This window comes from Astatotilapia calliptera, chromosome 15, assembly GCF_964374335.1.
Source record: "Astatotilapia calliptera chromosome 15, fAstCal68.1, whole genome shotgun sequence".
NCBI classification, from domain to species: domain Eukaryota; kingdom Metazoa; phylum Chordata; class Actinopteri; order Cichliformes; family Cichlidae; genus Astatotilapia; species Astatotilapia calliptera.
Window position 1 is genome coordinate 29632235 of NC_137436.1, and position 22109 is coordinate 29654343.

Here is a 22109-nt window from a genome sequence, read left to right on the forward strand (position 1 = left end):
GGGAAAAGCGAGAGAGTGGTGAGTGATTACTATATCACCTAACACATAAGCTGTGAGAGACATAAGCTATAAGCTGATGTAAGCAGAACAACTGAAGGTAGATGGTTTTCAGAAATCTCATCTGTCTGAGTCTTTTAGAATACAAGTCTTTAGTTCTATTAACTCCTTTAGGCTGTATTTATCATTTATGTAAAACTATCCCAACGTAACAGGTGGCTAATAACAAACCTGGGCTAGCATAATGGTTGTAGCATATGTTTGAAAATTCAAACCTTCCTGATTCTTACTGTAGGTCTTCTTACCCATTTTTTTTTTACCTTTTGCTTATTTAATAATGTGTTGGTTTGAACCTAATGTGGACTTATTGAACATAGTGAAAAATTAGGTATTTTAAAGAAAACTCAAATACTAGTAGGGGTTGGACCAGGAAAGCTCTTTCTCCACCTCTTCCACCATCACCACCTCCATCTCACCTCAGACAGCAGTGAGGTGTCACCTCCCTCTTTCACACATCACTCAGCACATTTATCACACACAGTTCCTTTTTTGTCTCTCTGTGCTCACCTGGCCTCACTCTCATACGCAAGTATATTTTGTCTTATAAGGACTGCCACAAAAAAGAATAGAGAACAAAGCTGACAATTCTGCAGGCACAGAAATTGTTGCCCCGATTATGTCTCATTACTCACTTTCTTTAAAGCTTCAAAGGCACGCATGTTTAAGACTGCACACACTCTGAGCATGTATTGGCTCAGTGCAGATATTTATACATAAGTGTGCTGTGACTGTTGAGATTCATTTGAAATGCTTTAGTGAAACCAAGAAGTGAGTGTGATAGAGTAATTTGAGCTTTGCGAAATTACACAAGTGAAATTGGAGCAAAAGCTTTTTGAGCTCCCTCAGCAATGTAATGTGATTACATTACATAAACATGTTCGTACACTGTCACGAAATGACAAATCTGAAGCACCGAGTTGGGATTGTTTTCGAAGAATGATAAAGCTCAAAAATAACATGCAGATCTCGCTCTTATAAATGGATCGATTTGAAGCAGACAGTAATAAAAGTCTCAGACTCTGACAGAAAACCTGATTTTTGAGTTATGGATGAGCTCAATCATGTGACTTCAAAATGCAGTGTCCACCACCAGTTTATTCTGCTGTTCACATAATCCCAGAGTGGAATAACTCCTTTCTCCTCACACTGAAGTAAATTGTTTACTGAAAATGAAGCAAACAATTGCAGGGATTTATTTATCTAGAAGCCTCAGATTTTTATCAAGCTCCCTGCTGTGAAACAGTACATTGCGACTATTTGATTGTGCTGGATTATTGTGTTTGTGACAAGATAAAGCACATCTACAATAAACTGCAAATTAAAACTGAAACTGTTCTGGTTGCGGAAACCAGGCAGGAGTTTCACAGTTTCACTAGTGCGTGTCTTGATTTAGTGATTAAATAGACCAATACAATATTTGCGCTGCAGCTTTAAATAATTGTATAATTACTTTTGAGGCATAAGCTTATAGCTATAATGTGTGCATTATTAGTTTAATGACTTTACCATACAGTCACAATAAATACACATATTTGGACACATTACCTAAAAATCTAAACCAGGCAAGGGAAATAAATGATGAACAACAAAAACTATACTATTTTTTTTATGTCTTTCATATATACTTTCAATGCAGGATCCTCATATAAAAAAGAAAGCCCACCCTCTTTTATGTATCAGGGTAAAATGAGAAATTATCTGGTTCTAAAACAATTTAAAGAGAACATCAGCTGAAGAATAACATGAAATATTTTACTATGTAATTGTTGTGTTGTTTTTCAAAAACTAAACCAAAATCCAGAAACAGGGTGGGCAGTATAGTCTCAAAATTGGAGGAAGATATTTCAAGAAAATCTGCAATAACAATATTTCTGATGATATAGAGAAAAAAATTGTGAACATTTCATGGACTCGAGTTTATAGCCTTTATAAGTGCAAGTAAATGAAGACTATTTTCGATCCATCTTTCCCAAACATCTACTGTCACTGAGGACAGATTTCCTCATTTGAATTTGAATTTCCATTGAAATAAGGTCCCATTGTAGTGCAATATTAGTCGCAATATTAGTTTTAAATAAAAAATGTAGATGGATAACATGAGTGTGTGTAAAACTTTGGTTTAATTATAACTAAAGTAAATACTGTATCTAGTAACTCTGAGCTGACAATATTATGACAGAATACAACTGAAAAATATTTTCTATTTTCTGCTTTTCCACCATTTAACTGCATTATTATTGTCCATCCAGCATTTTTTCTTCGTGTCATCTAGAGTGTCAGTAGCACGTGTAACCAGTGAGGCTGCTAGTTTTTTGTCTTTCACAGCCTGGTTCTATGCAGCAGTATGTTTTTGCCTCAAGTAATGAAACATGTTAGCTAAGTTGTGCTGCCGTGCTCTGTTTAAAGAAAGGACCTTTCAGACCCTTCCAAACAGACTCTACTTGTTCAGTCTTTTTCTAACTGTTCTTTAATCTCCTAGGACCTGGCGTCCACATATGTGGATATCACATTTTGGGTTGTCTAGACCAAAATAGTCAATTTTGCTCTACAAGCCCATATGGAAAAGAAATAGTAAAAACTTATAAAAGACTTGCATAAGATGTGGCCTACTTCATATAGTGAATCATACAAGGCTTATATGATTTACTCATGAAAGTGGCCACTTTCTCATTACTTTCATATATTGTTTTAGTAAGTATCCAAAACATACAAGTTTCATTTATATAATTTTTCAAGGGATCTTATATCTGTTTTCACTTTTGTATGCTTTTCATACAGGTTTCACACAAGACAGATACAAACTTTATAAGTTTTATATATATCTTTTCCATATGGGAGGGCCTGATATCCATTTACGAGGATGTTATACTGCCACTGTTCTGTCAAAATTTACAGTGAATGTCCTCTTATGTGGATCTCGTTTTTTCTCAAAAATAAAATCAGGTAAAAAAAATAAAATCACGCAATTCTTTGTTTTTACATTCATCAGGTCCCAATCAGCCCAAATAGCAAAGAGAAATTAAAAATGCATGCCATGAAAGAGTTTGGGTCTTAGGAGGTTAACAGTGAAGTTTAACATCTGAAAAGTAACTTTTGATTCATTTCCTTTATTCTATTTATTTTTGTGCTTTTTCTTTGATCATTGCACAATCTTACCTTGGGGTGAAAATGCCAGAACACCCTCTTCTGGGAAGATTAATAGCTGTGTTAAATGTTTTCCACTTATGAATAATTAAATAATTAAAATAATTAATCTTAATGTTCTATTAATGAATTTTGTTGTCATTGCCTTTTTTTTCAGAATTGCTTTTAATTTCGTTTTTAGTTTGCTTGACATCATCACTGGTGTGATAACTTTGACCTACCTCAGGATGCCTTCAGCAGCCATTCCTGAAAAGAAAAAAAGTTATAATGTACCAGTGGCATTATAACTTTTTTTTGATGTAGTCTGTGGCGCAGTAATGGCTAATATAACAGGAACAGGTTTAAGGTAATTGTGGAAACCCCATTACCCAGTGACACATCTTTTTATTTCTCATTTGGAACAGTTAAATTTTTCTCAACGAGTCACCTTTTACCTGGGTGAAGCCAAGAGATTGATGCATATTTTTCATGCTTCTGTTTGCATCAGACCCTTATAGCATGTAGCATTATTTGGTCATCCCTTGCCTTTGCTGGGCTGCACTGCTGTATCATTTGGCACCTTATACATCAGTAGTTCTGCCAATACTTTCAACTTAATAATGAATGGTTGTGTAACAACAACCAACAGGCTTCTATTATAATCTGACTTCTGTGTGATAGACTAATGCTTACTTACTTCTTGGACTTATCTCCATGCTCTTGTCACTGTGACGTCTTGTTTGTGCTGTACAATCTGATTAATGAAAAAATTAGTACAGAGCAGCATCAGTCCTGTCCGCAGCGGTGAGGTGGGTTCATATTAAAAAGTAAAGCAAATAGAACAAAAATGAAAGCTGGTATCAAAGAACGTATAGTGAGAAGCAGGACATTTGCTTTGAAGTTACTGGACTCCTGTGCCTTCCATGGTATGCTACTTTAATTGCAGCTAATATCTAATACCTCTGAATTCTGTGCAGGATGGCCGTGTGGCCTTCATCGGGCACCAGCTGGGCGGTGTGTCCTTCTCACCCAACAGCCGTGACCAGCAGGTCAAGTTTGCTCGTGCTGTCCAAATCACATACTACCTCCGAAATCATGGACCCGTGGTGCAGGATGCTATTGCAGAGCGCTGGGAGAATGAGTTCTGTGCCCTGGCCAGTCGACTGTCCACAGCCGAGGTCCCCCATGCAGCAGACCAGCTCCACATCCAGTCACTCACATCCTTCAGTCTGTGGCGGGACTTCCACCAGACGGGCCTGCTGGCCAAGGGTGAGGTGTTGGTCAGTCTGGTGCTGGTGCTCCTGGCCGCCACCATCTCCAGCTCTATGCGGGACTGCCTAAGGGGGAAACCTTTCCTGGGACTCCTGGGTGTGCTGACCATCTGCATTGCCAATGTGACGGCTGCAGGGATCTTCTTCATATCAGATGGGAAGTTCAACTCTACACTACTGGGGATACCATTCTTTGCAATGGGTGAGTGGCAATATGGGTCATAACAGAAAATGTGTGTTCATGTGTGTGTGTGTATACAGTTGTTTGGGTAAAAATGCTTATCTTAGGTTCACACTGATAGTGAGTTGATTGTGGTTTGCAAATTGTGATGGGCAACACTGCTGCAAAGTAATAAGCATGATATGTGTTTGTTTGGCTGATCTTTATCACCACAACCTTTCTCAAGGCAATCCTATCCTTACTGAACAGAATTTCAGGTTGAACTCCATCAAAATCCAAACCAGAATTTACCATGAAGTCACGTCCAATATAATTAAAATCTAAATTTGAATTCAAAGTTATGTTTAACTCATGGCACATTTCAGTCATTTGATAGTCTTGATTCACTGCAGGAACTCCTTTTTGTGTTTTTTAAAAAATTTTTGTCTGAATCATGAATGCCCAAGTCATCAAAATTCACGAGTTTCTACTGCAGTGATGTTGTGGGTTTTTATTTTTAAGTGAATGAGTTATTGTTTGCAAATGTATACATACCACCGTGTACAGTAAAAAAAAAAAAAAAAAAAGACATTTACTCTTTTCTCTGTAGAGATCACACTGAAGTCCCATCCAAACTAGAGGGCAAAGCAAGTTCACTGAAATACTGTGAAGGTGCATCCTTATCTGGTAGCACAAGACTAATTAACGCCTTAAAGCTTTTGTGTGATGAGACTCACTACCAATAAGTTATGCCCATGAGGTCCAAGTCATCCTTGGTGATGACTCTATCCTATGGGATTATGTCTTTATTTTAAAAATTGTGTTCCAGAGTCTTAGCAATGAGACAAAAAACATTCTAACATTCTAACTGAAAATCAAAAATGTATTTCCTTTTATTTTTATTTTTTTTTACAAAAAAACCCTACAAAAATCAAACAGTTTGCTAACATACTAGCTTGCTGTTCCTGTTAGCTAAGGCCATATACATCTTTCAAATAACAAACTATAGTATAGGATGCCAATGCAGTAAAATGTTAATGCAATGTAAATCTAAGATCTAATCTAAGAAAAACATTTACTCAGTATTTCATGGTATCGTAAGTTACATGTTGTAGAGGAGAATTTTCCCCTCCAGCAGGCTTGTTTTTGTTTTGTATTTTTTATTTGTTTGTTATTTTTTGTTTTTTAGAAAATTACAGAATATGCCTCGATTGCATAAAGTGTCATAAGATTTTTTTTCCCCCTGTTCAATCCTTTCAATTTTATTAGAAAAATAGAAAGCAGTACAATACAATATCAGTATTTTAATCCTTGACATTGACAACTAAAAATGCAGGTACTGAACATTGCAAATTAACATAAATATTACTTCAAAAAATGACCTGAATCACATTGTTTCTTAATAACCAGTTATCAGTATAAACCTTAAGCTACAGTCCCACACACCAACACAAATCCCTATCCTTATGAAGACACACATATGATCTTTGTTTTCAAACTTACCTATGAACACAAAGTCGACAACACCAAGCAAAGATGAAAACCAGCACAAAGAGACTTCAAAGCGATTGCCACACTGACTCTACTTTAGAAATATGAACAGGTAGAATTGGAGGCTGTGGCCTGACTTCTAATCAGTCTGTTACCTGTTGAAGTTCACTCTGGCTGCTGGCTGTTGGGTATACACTTAGCTTTATCATCACTCATTTTTGGCTAGCTTTGCGTTGGTGTGCAGATAACTAAAGAAACTTTGTAACATGATTAATGATAGAAATGTAAGTGTAATTTTAGTAATGAATTTAGTTCAGTAATGGGTTGCTGTGTTATTGAAAAATGTAGTGTGATTACAATAACTCAACAGTGTTTGCCAGTAGAAAACCTGCTGAATCAGCAACATGCTAGCAGTGAGATGTGCATTTTCAGGTATTCTTGATGCCAAATTGGTTATCAGTTTTGGATGATGTGGCAAAGAAGAAAGATTCTTTTTGGTTTGTAAAGGTAGGAGTAGGGCTGGGCAATATGGCCTAAAATCCATATCACTGTATAATTTGAAGCATGTATCAGGGTCATCAGCATACTTATGTATGAATTCTGACCTCGAACCGATTTTATGTAGTACAAGGCGCGCAGAAATCTGTCAAAAAATGTTTTAGTACAACTTTAGTAAGCTATGAAGGATCAGTGTTGCCAACTCCTCAGTAAGGAAAATCGCTATTGGTTGTCCTAAAAGTCGCTAGAATTCGCTAAATGACGTCATTGCCTAATTTGCATAATTGGTCATGCTAATGTAATTGCAACCTATGTTGTTGGAGAGAGAAATAAAATAGTGGAAGAGACAAGAAGTGAGTAAAAAACATTGTAAATGCATTTAGAATTTATTTAGAACTATAAATTTAATTTCTTTTCGCAATTATTGTTTTTTAATGTCACAATTCCAACCCTGCTCCTTTACCCGGGCTTGGACCGGCATAAGTGACCCAAAATAGACGCTCTGGTGGAGTTACTTTGTGTGTGTGTGTTTATAAGTAAATGGTAAATGGCCTGTATTTGTATAGCACTTTTCTAGTCCCTAAGGACCCCAAAGCGCTTTACACAACCTGTCATCCACCCATTCACACACACATTCACACACTGGTGATGGCAAGCTACAATGTAGCCACAGCCACCCTGGGGCGCACTGACAGAGGCGAGGCTGCCGGACACTGGCGCCACCGGGCCCTCTGACCACCACCAGTAGGCAACGGGTGAAGTGTCTTGCCCAAGGACACAACGACCGAGACTGTCCAAGCTGGGGCTCGAACCGGCAACCTTCCGATTACAAGGCGAACTCCCAACTCTTGAGCCACGATCACCCCAGTAGTTTTAAACATTGTGATCCACAAAACAGAATCACAGTAAAACAAAAACTGACTGCGTTACAGTCAGTGCGGAAGCAGCGGCTTCGCTTATACGCGATTCATTTGCAGTTTGGACGCATGGGTGTGAACGTCTCCTGCCCTCAAAAAGTTGTCATAAATAAGTCTCCAATAATACCAGAAAAAGTCGCCAGATTTGTCACTAGTCACTTTTTAGAAAAAAAGTCGCTAAGGGGTCTGAAAACTCGCTAAATATAGCGACAAAGTCGCTAAGTTGGCAACACTGTGAAGGATGGATTGCCAGAGCATTACGGCTGCCGTAGTCAGAAGCCTTGCAGAGTAATCTGGGTCCAAAACTCCGTCTGCTTCAGGCCCCAAAATCAAACGAACACTGCGGCATCACTGAGAGTTATAAACTGTCTAAATTCTTTCATCTCTATTAAAATAATAAGCATTGCTGCTTTACCAGGTGTAACAATTAAGTTTAACATCCAGGCATCCATGAAAACAGAATTTATTACAGGGAGTGCAGAATTATTAGGCAAATGAGTATTTTGTCCACATCATCCTCTTCATGCATGTTGTCTTACTCCAAGCTGCATAGGCTCGAAAGCCTACTACCAATTAAGCATATTAGGTGATGTGCATCTCTGTAATGAGAAGGGGTCTAATGACATCAACACCCTATATCAGGTGTGCATAATTATTAGGCAACGTCCTTTCCTTTGGCAAAATGGGTCAAAAGAAGGACTTGACAGGCTCAGAAAAGTCAAAAATAGTGAGATACCTTGCAGAGGGATGCAGCAGTCTCAAAATTGCAAAGCTTCTGAAGCGTGATCATCGAACAATCAAGCATTTCATTCAAAATACTCAACAGGGTCGCAAGAAGCGTGTGGAAAAACCAAGGCACAAAATAACTGCCCATGAACTGAGAAAAGTCAAGCGTGCAGCTGCCAAGATGCCACTTGCCACCAGTTTGGCCATATTTCAGAGCTGCAACATCACTGGAGTGCCCAAAAGCACAAGGTGTGCAATACTCAGAGACATGGCCAAGGCAAGAAAGGCTGAAAGACGACCACCACTGAACAAGACACACAAGCTGAAACGTCAAGACTGGGCCAAGAAATATCTCAAGACTGATTTTTCTAAGGTTTTATGGACTGATGAAATGAGAGTGAGTCTTGATGGGCCAGATGGATGGGCCCGTGGCTGGATTGGTAAAGGGCAGAGAGCTCCAGTCCGACTCAGACGCCAGCAAGGTGGAGGTGGAGTACTGGTTTGGGCTGGTATCATCAAAGATGAGCTTGTGGGGCCTTTTCGGGTTGAGGATGGAGTCAAGCTCAACTCCCAGTCCTACTGCCAGTTTCTGGAAGACACCTTCTTCAAGCAGTGGTACAGGAAGAAGTCTGCATCTGATAGGTTTGTAGCTTGAACCTATTCGCTGGAACGTTGAAGGCAATATAATTACACAGCAAGCAAGACACGAAGTAGGCAAAGTTCTTCTTGTTACTCATGCATGAGGGAGACCTGCCTGGAGCCAAGTGTTGTTCCACCACTTGACCTCCATCAGACTCTCAGCCAGGTTCCCCATAGCACTCCTTTTATTGTGGTTACATGAATATGCATAGGGTCATTAACATATAGCATCTTACATAGGTATACATGTGAACAAAGAATACTGTGTTTGTGTGTGTGTGTGTGTGTGTGTGTGTGTGGGGTACTGCTGATCAAAGGGTCATATAACATGAAAGCACAAAAGCAAACATCCTTGGTCAGGAAGAGGGTAGTCTCCCCCTCACCCTAGATTGTTCACCCTAGATAACATGGTGAGGAAGTCCAGCAGTTCATCTAAACAAAAAGTACTTAGACTAGAACAGACGTAGCTACGTTAATCCTACTGTAAAACAATAAGACAAGGTACGACCTCTCTCGTGCTCCCAGAGTGCTCTCTAATGCACACAAAGTTTGCAGACTATTAAGGATCAAACCTCTACCAATCTACAACTAATTATAAAACTCTAAGCATATATAAGTAGATATTTCTAAGCATAAATGACAATCAACAATACAAAACCTAACAGCATCCTTCAAGAAAAACACGATTTTCATGCAGAAACAATGCTCCATCACACGCGTCCAAGTACTCCACAGCGTGGCTGGCAAGAAAGGGTATAAAAGAAGAAAAACTAATGACATGCCCACCTTGTTCACCTGATCTGAACCCCATTGAGAACCTGTGGTCCATCAACAAATGTGAGATTTACAAGGAGGGAAAACAGTACACATTTAACACAGCCTCCCAGAACAGTGTCTGGGAGGCTGTGGTTGCTGCTGCATGCAATGTTGATGGTGAACAGATCCAAACACTGACAGAATCCATGGATGGCAGGCTTTTGAGTGTCCTTGCAAAGAAAGGTGGCTATATTGGTTGCTGATTTGTTTTTGTTTTGTTTGTGAATGTCAGAAATGTATATTTGTGAATGTGGAGATTAGGGGTGGGTTTTTATAATCGATTTATCGATTAAAATAGATTCTGGCTTGGATAACGTAAAATCGATTCATTAAAATCCTGAATCGATTTTTTAATATTAATTTATTTTGCCCGAAATGCCAGAATCTCAGGTGAAAGATCACAAAATTTCAACAACCACCAAACAGCTAACACAGTAAATGAGAGCAGGTACACGGCTTCTGCACAAAGACGTAAACACACAGCGCGGACCCGCGGATCAGAATCAGTGAGATGTCGCCTTTCTCAGCTGACGGTCGGGGCTGAAAGCCGACAGCTCGCTGATTCTGATCCGCGGGTCCGCGCTTTTTGTTTATGCCCTTTTTGCACTAATCATATGGCTGTTAGTTTTATCTCTCTCCAAACAATATTGACCGAACCAGCAGCAAAAGAAGATCCAAACTACGCTTCACATAAACATCGTCATGAATTCCCTCTGACTTTTGCTGACTTTTCAGGATAAAAAACAAAAAACAAATCACACTTCATGGACAGCTCTCTCTCTCTCTCTTTTCTGCATTATTCGCTTGCTTGTTACGCACAAGTCTACCGTTGTTTACAGCGCTGTCGGCCGACGTTTTTTTTTCCCTTTTACTTACTTCCGAAAAGTAAACCTAATTTCTGCCGTTCAATATTGAACAAATTTTAATTTTTTAAAATTAAGCAAAATGCAAAACGCTTAGCCGTGTCTCTAATAAAACCGCTGTAACTTCAGAGGTAATGTTCATGTGTTGATTAATGGTTTTCTTTCGTTTTTGATGTACTGCAGATTATTTTTATAAAATCCCAGGCCAGGAAAATCACCTTCATGTTTTTCTGTGTTTTATCTTCAGCTACTTTGACACAAAGGCCTCTGCTGCTCACACCTCTGATAAAGTCTTGCGTGTGTCAGCTTCCTTTTAATAGATACAAAAATATGTAAATGTACTGATCTGAATCATAATATTTCTGACTGTCAAAATTTCCCAGATTCAAATCGAATCGAATCGAATTAAATTGAATCGTGGATCGAATCGATTCGGGACCTTGTGAATCGGAATTGAATCCCAGCCCTAGTGGAGATGTTATATTGGTTTCACTGGTAAAAATAAATAATTGAAATGGGTATATATTTGTTTTTTGTTAAGTTGCCTAATAATTATGCACAGTAATAGTCACCTGCACACACAGATATCCCCCTAAAATAGCTAAAAGTAAAAACAAACTAAAAACTACTTCCAAAAACATTCAGCTTTGATATTAATGAGTTTTTTGGGTTCATTGAGAACATGGTTGTTGTTCAATAATAAGATTATTCCTCAAAAATACAACTTGCCTAATAATTCTGCACTCCCTGTAAATTCAACTTTGTTAGAAGTTAGCAGGAAGTTAGCTTGCTAGTTTCCACCTAAACATGATATGCCATGTTCTGACTGAGAGATTTCTGAAAAAATTAAACCATACAGCTCTGCTATCACTTCAAACATAAATGACGACAGAAAACTAAACAGCAGTGACTTTTGTAGGGTTACTGAAGTTGGACTAGCTGGTATGTAATGATGTCCTACGTGATCGCTAGAAAAACAGCTATGTTAGCATAACATTAGCGCATTGAAGCTGAAGGATGGACGCTAACTTTTTTCTACTCAATAAAAGTTAACGTGAGGGTTTCTGGTGGTTAGGGACAAATGCACTTGCATGGCAGGATGCTATAAATGGACCAAACTTCAGTTAGGAGAACAACTGAGATAATCCATCCACAATATGAGGTTAGTCGTTAATATGCTGCAACAACATGGGAATAAAGCAGCTGCAAGAGAATTCAGCATTAAAGAATCAATGGTACAGAAGTGGAGGAAGTGCAGTTTTTGGATTTCCCCATATTCCAAAAATGCTTTGTCTCTTTGCTATTACTGTCGCCCGGCATAATTTGCAGATGATGTTGTTTACATACGCTGCAATGCTTTCGACCAAAACAGGCGCAGCCTGATGATATGCGCTATCAACATGCACTATTGCGGTAGAACAATATAGTCAAAATCTCTACCGTTGGCCAAATTTATATAGTTTCTACCGTATACCGTTTATACCGCCCACCCCTAGGTGGGAGGTTAAAATGAAGGCTGGCAAAATAAGAACTGACTGAGAACTTATTTAAGGTAGTTTTCAGGATTACAAGCTTAATAACATGTGTCACATTCAAACATACATTAAATGTACATTTTCCACATTTTCCTCCATCATATCCTCTCTTTCCTTATCTGTCTCCCTTTCGTTCTTTAAATATACCTTGTCTATTTACTCTACAGTATATCTTTCTTCTCTATGTATTACTAAGGTCACCAGATCCCCAGAGCTTTGGTAGAGCTTGGCTGCATGCCAGCTGACATAACTTAAGTTTAAGTAAGACTCAGGAACAAGAGACTGGCTCAGCTCCCTCCTTATGACCTAGAGGCAGAGGAGAAGGAGAGGAGAGGAGATGAAGGGCTAGAGGTGTGAAAGAAGCTAAAAAAAATCAAAGAGAAAAAAAAAGACTGATTTATTGGAAAGAAAAAGCTCCCTTTTTTCTTTCCAATAAATCACATTCTATTTTTGTCTCTTTCCTTTTCCTCTTTTACTCTGCAGAAAGGTAGGACAGAGACTGAATTTTAGGAGGGAGGAGAGAGGGGAAGAGGAGAATGGAAGATGAAGAGGAAGAGGCAGGAGGTGGAGACAGAAGAAGGAGATGGAGAGGAGTTGATGAAGTCTGTAATTTCATGTGACAGGACCTCAGAGGTAGCAGATGTCCACCCTCCTTTTGGGAGGTTCTGACTGAGGCACACCCCTATCACTATATCAGTGCCACATCAGGACAGACACTGAGAACTGTAATAGAAACTGATACCAAATGTGTCATGCCAGTGTAGCACCCCCTGTGGACATATTTTAGTTAATTCAATTTTATTTATACAGCGTCAAATCAAAACAAGAGTATCTTATATTGTAAGGTAGACCCTACAATAATACATACAGAGAAAAACCCAACAATCAAGTGAGCCCTGTGTGTAAGCACTCTGGCGACAGTGGGAAGGAAAAACTCTGTTTTCACAGGAAAAAACCTCCAGTAGAACCAGGCTCATGGAGGGACAGCCATCTACACACTGCTCCCGTGGCGTCCAATGGCTGCCCACTGCTTCACAGAGTGAATAGGTTAAATGCAGAGAGGAATCAGTGTTGCCAACTCCTCAGTAAGGAAAATCGCTAGGCACATTAGGGGCTTAATATGAGGGCCCAACTGAAATCAAAATGAGATATCCCCTTTTGCAGTCAAAAACTTTTGAAGAACCAGAAAGCATATATGATTTACATACAGGATTTACACATGTGGTTACACATGCATCTACAGAGAAACAGTGTGTGGTCCATGTGGTAATAGAGCTCCCAGAAAACTCTCTAATTGTCTGCGAATGACCAAAACTTCTCTCTCTTTGTGCTGGTAGAGTGGCCAGATGAAAGCCATTCCTGCATAAAAGCCAAAAATCTCTTCGTCTGTCTGATGGGATGGAAATTGATCTCTGACCTACTATAAAGGCAGAATGCTATGCATGATGAGGCACCAATCTTCATTGTGAAACGTAGCAGTTACACATAGTAATGCAATTTGGAAACTTATCAGGGCTAGAAAACGCTAAGGTTTGAGAGAATGATGGTTAAGGTCAACTAAAAACTACATAAAGGAATTTAAGGTGACATAATTTGTAGTACAAGACGCGTGTAACAAGGGCAGCACTTTCTTTGGAAATGTAGTACTGTAACACTGGTAAAATAACATGGTATAAAATTAGCACAAAAGGCCCAATGATTATAACACAAGACTATGAAGACAACAGCTGAATTTCACATAAATGTAGCAGAGAACAAAGTAAATGATTTTTGAAATAGTTTCAAAAAAGTCCCATCCTATCCAAATAATACAAAAGAGATGTCGCTCCTCTCTAAAGTTGTATTGGCTTGTTAAGTGTAAAGCTGTGTCATGGTTTCTCTTTATCTGTTTCATCAAAGCCTCCCTTCACACTGTAGTAAAATTAATCCATTATTCTCTCTCAAATGTCTAACTAATGTCATCTGTGGCCTTTGAATCATGTAGTGGAAGCAGATTTGCACAGGGCAGGTACCGTCAGATGTCTTTGGACCTTTGTTTAATATGGAGCACCCTCTCCTCTTGTCTGTCTCCCTTGTGCCTACCTGCCGTGTCATATGCGAGCTGGCCAATTACTGCTGAGTTGAGCTTGTCACTTTCTTCTCTCTCTGGATATGTGATGGCTGTTAGAAGTGTAAAAACAGGCAGGAGGAGAGAAAAGAAAGCAGAACAGCACTCATGAAACATACATGCTGGGACGTTGCAGAGGTAGTGCTGGCACTTTTTTCCTTTCTCTTGCTGACAGGTTTATATAAATTCAGGATATCGACCATCCAGACCTGCATTTTATTTAGTTAATACAACAGGCTGCTATTGTTTGTTTCTCTGGTGCATGATGAAGCTCCACAATGCCAGTCTGTATTCATCAGCCTTGTATGAGTCATAATGGAAGTATGTTGGAAGAATGTGTTCCTTTTAGGTCAACCGAGAAATCTCAAAACCAGCGAGACCAGTCACAATACTAAACTCTAATACTAAAATCCAGATAGCAATGAGGTCTTACTCTGTATACTATGGAGACCAACTGTGAGGTTGGAGTCGGTACTAACTTCAGCTGTGAGATCTTTGTTTTTCCTCTCATGGACACAGTGTTTATGTGGGATCTACTTGTTTAACAGTTCCTGCGTAAGTTCAGTCAGCGTAAGAGGCAGAGGTGTGGACTCGAGTCACATGACTTGGACTCGAGTCAGACTCGAGTCATTAATTTTATGACTTTAGACTTGACTTGAAAAAATGTTCTAAGACTTGTGACTTGACTTGGACTTTTACACCAATGACTTGGGACTTGAATTGGACTTGAACCGGTTTACTTGAAAAGACTTGATATTTCACCCCAAATATAAAATTTAACATGCATATTATATAGAGATTGAAAATGTGACGTCATTCACGGGTAGAACCGCAAAGGATTCTGGGAACTCGTGGCAAGCGGTACTAGCGCACGCAGGCTTTCAATTAAAATCAGTCACACAGCGATAAAAAGAAACACAAAAATGTCAAGAAGCTGTTGTGTTATTAACTGCAATAGCCGGTCGCATGACAGCCACGGGAAGCCGACGGGGTTAGGGGTGGAAGAGAAATTGTTCGAGCCATGTTTCCGAAGTAACAAAGACGCGACGGATGGCCTGGATTGCAGCCATTCAAAGATCAAATATAACGTCCCAGAACCCTCCAGCTCACAGGTTAGTCTGCTCCAAGCATTTACACAAAGGTCAGTCTGCTGTTGTAGTTAATGCGTCATTTTTCTTAACATAATTGGTGATATAGGTTACAAGCAAGTCTGGCGCTGAACAGAAATTGTCGCGCTCTGCTCCTTTATTTATTGTGCATAAATAGTGAATTGTCCTGACACAATATTGCGTTTCGCTTCTGTTATTATGGTACACTGACAAAAACACATACTTTTATTCACAGGATAAAACAGGTTTTTTGTATCACTAATTGCCCAGTACGATTACAGCATACAATATTATTGTCACTGCTACATTTCTGTGATGCTACCAGAAATTATTTCCACTACTAATTAATTACCGTTGAGCTCAAAGGTTATATTAATAAACGGTTAACGAATGTGTATTTATGAAGACGATTTGTGAGACTGGTAAACTTATGATACGTACGATGGTCTTTCGTTCTACACGGTGCATTTCAAGGTCCTGCACCCATCCGTCGGTAAACTGTACCTGGGCTTGTTGCAGTGACCGGAAGTTACTAAACTTCATGAGTGTATGCACTCACTCCAAGAACCGTATAATTATAAATATGCATATAAATATGCTAAGATGAGATAGCTGACTTCATCTAACTAGCAAATGTTGTCCAGGCTACGTTGGTGATACAGTTTTTTTTAATGTGTATGATATTTTTGTCATGCGATTTTAAAGCTGGTCCTACAACCGCATCCAAGAATAACATGCAGCGTATCTCAGAACTGTCGGTGAAAATTATTCTTGGAGCTAGGTTTAATTGAGCTGCATTTTAAAGAGGTGCAATTTCACAATTTGTGTATATTTTCTAAGTTCACTATTTTGTATGTGTTGAGAAAAACACAGATTTTAAAATTACATGGTCTAATATTTACATTTAGCATAACTGCAACATTATTTTTTCGTTTGTTTTTTTTAAAGACTCGAAAGGACTTGAAATTCAAAGTTTCAGACTTGTGACTTGACTCGGACTTTTACACCAGTGACTTGAGACTCGACTCTGACTTGCCTGACATTACTTGAGACTTGACTTGAGACTTGAGGATAAAGACTTGAGACTTACTTGAGACTTGCAAAACAATGACTTGGTCCCACCTCTGGTAAGAGGCATCATAGAATGGAATAGAAAATAGTGGGAGTGAAAGGAGACCTTACATTTAGAATGTTAAACAAGCAAGTGGTTCTTTTGTAGGCACAACAACATAAGCCATGGCTGTCCAAGAAGGTAAGAGGAATATTACAACCGTGTACACACCACTACACACCACTCTCAGCCACGTGGACAAGAAACAGGGTAACTATGTGCGAATGCTGTTTGTTGATTACAGTTCAGCGTTTAACACAATAGTGCCCTGCAGACTGTTCACAAAGCTGAGGGATCTGGGACTTAACAGCCATCTGTGTGCATGGGTGTTGGACTTCCTCACTGGCAGAACTCAGGTGGTGAGGGTGGGTAGATGCGTCTTAAACAGCATCACCATCAACACAGGAGCACCTCAGGGATGTGTCCTCTCGCCCCTGCTCTACTCCCTCTACACTTCAGACTGTGTGGCCACCCATGGCTCCAACAACATTGTGAAGTTTGCTGACGACACAATGGTGTTGGGTGCCATCTCCAACAACGATGAGATGGCTTACATGGATGAAGTGAAGAATCTGGCATCATGGTGCCAGGACAACCACCTCCAGCTGAACGTCGGCAAGACCAAGGAGCTGGTGGTGGACTTCAGAAGGGGTCAGCACAGAGACTACAAGCCCATTATCATCAATGGAGCTCCAGTGGAGAGGGTGCAGTCCTTCAAGTATCTTGGTGTCCACATCTCCTCAGACCTGACATGGGCTGCCCACATTCAGGTCCAGACCAAAAAGGCTAGGCAGCGCCTGTATCACCTACAACAACTGAGGAAGTTCAGGGTCTCTCCAAAGATCCTCAGGATTTTCTATACAGGCGCTGTGGAGAGCATCCTCACACAGAACATGACATCGTGATTCGGGACCAGCTGTGTGAAAGACCAAAAAGCTCTCCAGAGAGTGATCCGTACAGCAGAACGCTGCTGCAGGATTGCTCTCCCCCCGCTTCAGGACACCTACACCACGAGATGCCGGACTAGAGCAGCGCAGATACTGAAGGACCCGTCCCATCCTGGCAACAAACTGTTCCAACTTCTGCAATCTGGTAGAAGGTTCCGCATCATCCAGGCAAGGACAGAGAGAGGAGCCTCTATCCCCAAGCCATCCGGGCCCTAAACACACACACCCGCCTGCTCACATCATCTATAATTGTCTGAGACAGGACTCTTCCAGACACTTTAAACCAAGGCACAATGTACATTCCAAATTCCTTTAATTTTAAATATGTTTATATTGTCTATCCTGTAAAATAGTCAGATGTCTATTCATATTAATGTACAGAATTCACCTGCTTGCTGCTACTACTGCACATTCACCCAATGTGTATATATATATATATATATATACACACACACACACATATATATATATATATATATATATATATATATATATATATATATATATATATATATATATATATATATATATACACACACACACACATATATATATATATATATATATATATATATATATATATATATATATATATATATATATATATATATATATATATATATATGTACATTACCGACACTAACAAGCTGATCTACAATACGGCAGCAGTGATCAGTGAGATGCTTGGCTACAAGTTGAACAGCCACAAGGGCAGTACCCTCCATGGAGAAGGAGGCTAGAGGGCAAGATCAAAGTAGCACGGAGAGAGGTTAGCCAACTAACGGAGTTGCAGAAAGGTGCGACGAATAAGGTGCCTAAGAAATACAGCAAGCTGTCCATACCTGAGGCCTTGGAAACTGCCAAGCAAAGACTCACAGCCTTGGCCAGCCGCTTGAGGAGGTACACCAGAGAGATAGAAGGCAGGAGAATAAACCAGCTGTTCTCCACAGAACCAGCAAAGGTGTACTCTCAGTGGCAAGGGAACAATAAGAGAACAGCACCACCAAGGCTGGAGACGGAGCAATACTGGAAGAGCATATGGGAGAAGGATGCAACCCATAACGGCAATGCTCAGTGGCTAGAGGATCTGAGGGCTGACCACAGCGACTTCCCTGAACAGGGTCCAGTAACCATCACAGTGGCAGATATCCAAGAAAGGGTCTCCAGTATGAAGAGTTGGACAGCACCAGGGCCCGACATGGTTCACGCCTACTGGCTGAAGAAGCTGACTGCACTCCACGAGCGTCTGGCAGCACAAATGAACCAGCTGCTAGTTAACGAGAGACACCCGGAATGGCTAACTGAAGGCCGGACGGTCCTGATCCCCAAGGACCCCAAGAAGGGACCGGTCCCCTCCAACTACCGACCAATAACCTGCCTCAGTACTACATGGAGGCTCCTGTCAGGCATCATATCGGCTAAGATGAACAGGCACATGGGTCAATACATGAGCGGGACACAGAAAGGAATTGGCAAGAATACCAGAGGCGCAAAACACCAGCTACTGGTAGACAGAACAATCAGCCGAGACTGCAAGACCAGACTGACCAACCTGTGCACTGCCTGGATTGATTACAAGAAGGCCTATGACTCAATGCCCCACAGCTGGATACTGGAATGCCTAGAATTGTACAAGATCAATGGGACCCTAAGAGCCTTCATCAGGAACTCAATGGGGATGTGGCGTACAACACTAGAGGCCAACTCCAAGCCCATAGCACAAGTCACCATCAAGTGCGGGATCTACCAAGGAGATGCTCTGTCCCCACTGCTGTTCTGCATAGGCCTGAACCCCCTCAGTGAGATCATTAACAAGACTGGCTACGGATACCGACTACGGAACGGAGCAGTTGTCAGCCACCTCCTGTACATGGATGACATCAAGCTGTATGCCAAGAGTGAACGAGACATCGATTCACTGATCCACACTACCAGGCTATACAGCAATGACATTGGAATGTCGTTCGGACTGGAGAAGTGTAGTCGGATGGTAACAAAGAGAGGGAAGGTAGTCAGAACTGAGGGGATTGAACTACCAGAAGGCAACATTGCAGACATAGAGGACAGTTACAAGTACTTGGGGATCCCGCAGGCGAATGGGAACCATGAAGAGGCCGCTAGAAAAGCTGCAACCACCAAGTACCTGCAGAGGGTCAGGCAAGTCCTGAGGAGTCAGCTGAATGGTAAGAACAAGATCCGGGCCATCAACACGTACGCCCTGCCCGTGATCAGGTACCCTGCTGGGGTAATAGGCTGGCCAAAGGAGGAGATAGAAGCCACTGACATAAAGACAAGAAAGCTCCTTACCATGCATGGAGGGTTTCACCCCAAGTCCAGCACCCTGAGGCTGTACGCTAAGCGGAAGGAAGGGGGCCGGGGACTGGTGAGTGTCAGCACCACAGTCCAGGATGAGACAACGAACATCCAAGAATACATTGGGAAGATGGCCCCAACTGACCGAGTGCTCAGTGAATACCTCAGGCAGCAGAAACCCAAGAAAGAGGAGGGAGACGAGGAACCATCATGGAAGGACAGAGCCCTGCACGGTATGTACCACCGGCAGATAGAGGAGGTGGCTGATATCCAGAAATCCTACCAGTAGCTGGACAAAGCTGGACTGAAAGACAGCACAGAGGCACTAATCATGGCAGCACAAGAACAAGCTCTGAGCACAAGATCCATAGAGGCTGGGGTCTATCACACCAGGCAAGACCCCAGGTGCAGGCTGTGTAAAGATGCCCCAGAGACAATCCAGCACATAACAGCAGGGTGCAAGATGCTAGCAGGCAAGGCATACATGGAACGCCATAACCAAGTGGCCGGCATAGTGTACAGGAACATCTGTGCGGAGTATAACCTGGAAGTCCCGAGGTCAAAATGGGAGATGCCCCCAAGGGTGGTGGAGAATGACCGAGCTAAGATCCTGTGGGACTTCCAGATACAGACGGACAAAATGGTGGTGGCTAACCAACCGGACATAGTGGTGGTAGACAAACAGAAGAAGACGGCCGTAGTGATCGATGTAGCGGTTCCGAATGACAGCAATATCAGGAAGAAGGAACACGAGAAGCTGGAGAAATACCAAGGGCTCAGAGAAGAGCTCGAGAGGATGTGGAGGGTGAAGGTAACGGTGGTCCCCGTGGTAATCGGAGCACTAGGTGCGGTGACTCCCAAGATAGGCGAGTGGCTCCAGCAGATCCCGGGAACAACATCGGAGATCTCTGTCCAGAAGAGCGCAGTCCTGGGAACAGCTAAGATACTGCGCAGGACCCTCAAGCTCCCAGGCCTCTGGTAGAGGACCCGAGCTTGAAGGATAAACCGCCCGCAGGGGCGTGCTGGGTGTTTTTTTATATATATAAAATGTTCCTCCCCCAATTTTTGCACATGTCGAGGAGCGTGTCAGGCTACATTTCACTGTGTGTTACACTTGTATAACTATACATGTGACAAATAAAGAACCTTGAACCTTGAGCCTTGAAGTGTAGCTTTTTTTTTTTAATATTTATGCTTTTAATTGTCTGTAGGGTGAGCGGTGCTACCTCTGCTACTGCTCAAACAACATAACTGGTTAATGGTGTTAGCATTTAAAATAACATAATGATACAGTTCCAGTTTAGGAATCATAAGGTGTTACTCAGTAATTATAGACTTTTAAACCTCTTCTGGCATTAACATCAGCACAAAAGCTGTGCTGGTAGCGTCCTGATTTCCTGAAGCTCGTGTAGATTCAGATTTTACACTCCAAACAGCTGAGATGACTCTTTAAAATTCAGCAATTAAAGATAGTTGCCTGAATTAAATGGAAAGTATTGATTGGTGAGCTTCAGTGCTAATGGGCTGGTGTTATTACCTTCAACAGAACAAGGTTGGCTGCTTGCCAGCTGTTTTCACCGTTGCTGTCTTGACTGAAGTTTTTGACTTAGAAACTGAGCGATAATTCATGTGCTCAAAAGCTATAGACTGATACTATAAAGTCTACCATGTTTTATCTACTTTTTTCCTCTAATTTGTACAAAATTTACAAATTTAACATCATGTTCTTTTCATTCTGACTTTAAAGTAGCAACTGATCTCATAATCCCAACAAGTGTTTACTAAGGTCATAGAGCAAAGAAGCTGAAGGGTCATGTTTTCCCTCGACCTTTATACAATCAGAGTAGTCTTCCCCTACTGGGCACAGAAATACAGATCTAAGGCAGTTCAGTAATGGCTTCACTACCTCGTATCTATTTCCAGTTTTGTTTATGGGTATAGTATTAGGATTACCTTGCTAATTACATTATTTTAACCTGATAAATAAGTTTTAAAAAGTGTCCACAAATCCATCAGATTATAATTTTAAAGTTTGCTGCTGAGGTTCTTATTTTGTGATCTTAAACTGACAATAAAGAAATTCTAGTTTCTGACCTATAAGGTCCCATGTAAGGAATATCAGTATATTCTGGCTTCGCCTATGGGGAACTGTCATGTCATGTCTAGCCTGTGGTCTTTCCATCTGCCAATATGTCAATCAAAGCTTTATTCGTCACATGCAGGTTGCCCTGCAGTGAAATGGGACCCCCCCCCCCCCACCTTACACATATAGCACAGGTCGGAGATTGGTAGAATCAGAGAAAAACATTGAAATGTACATTACAGTGGGGAAGTACAAGAGGAAAAAAGAGACCCCTACTCATGCTGTGCTTCCATGGTAGGACAGCATGAGAACAGGAAACAAAAACACTCCTTTGCACAAAAAA

The 22109-nt window shown here is 40.9% G+C and overlaps 1 protein-coding gene across 1 annotated transcript in view; it reads left to right on the forward strand.

The window, feature by feature from the left end:
• Positions 1 to 22109, forward strand: part of ptchd4 (patched domain containing 4) — an 81574-nt gene that overhangs the window by 16321 nt on the left and 43144 nt on the right. The window contains exon 2 of the mRNA XM_026194279.2: positions 4158 to 4653. Coding sequence (XP_026050064.1) covers positions 4158 to 4653 — 496 coding nt within the window. The remainder of the gene's footprint in view (positions 1 to 4157; positions 4654 to 22109) is intronic.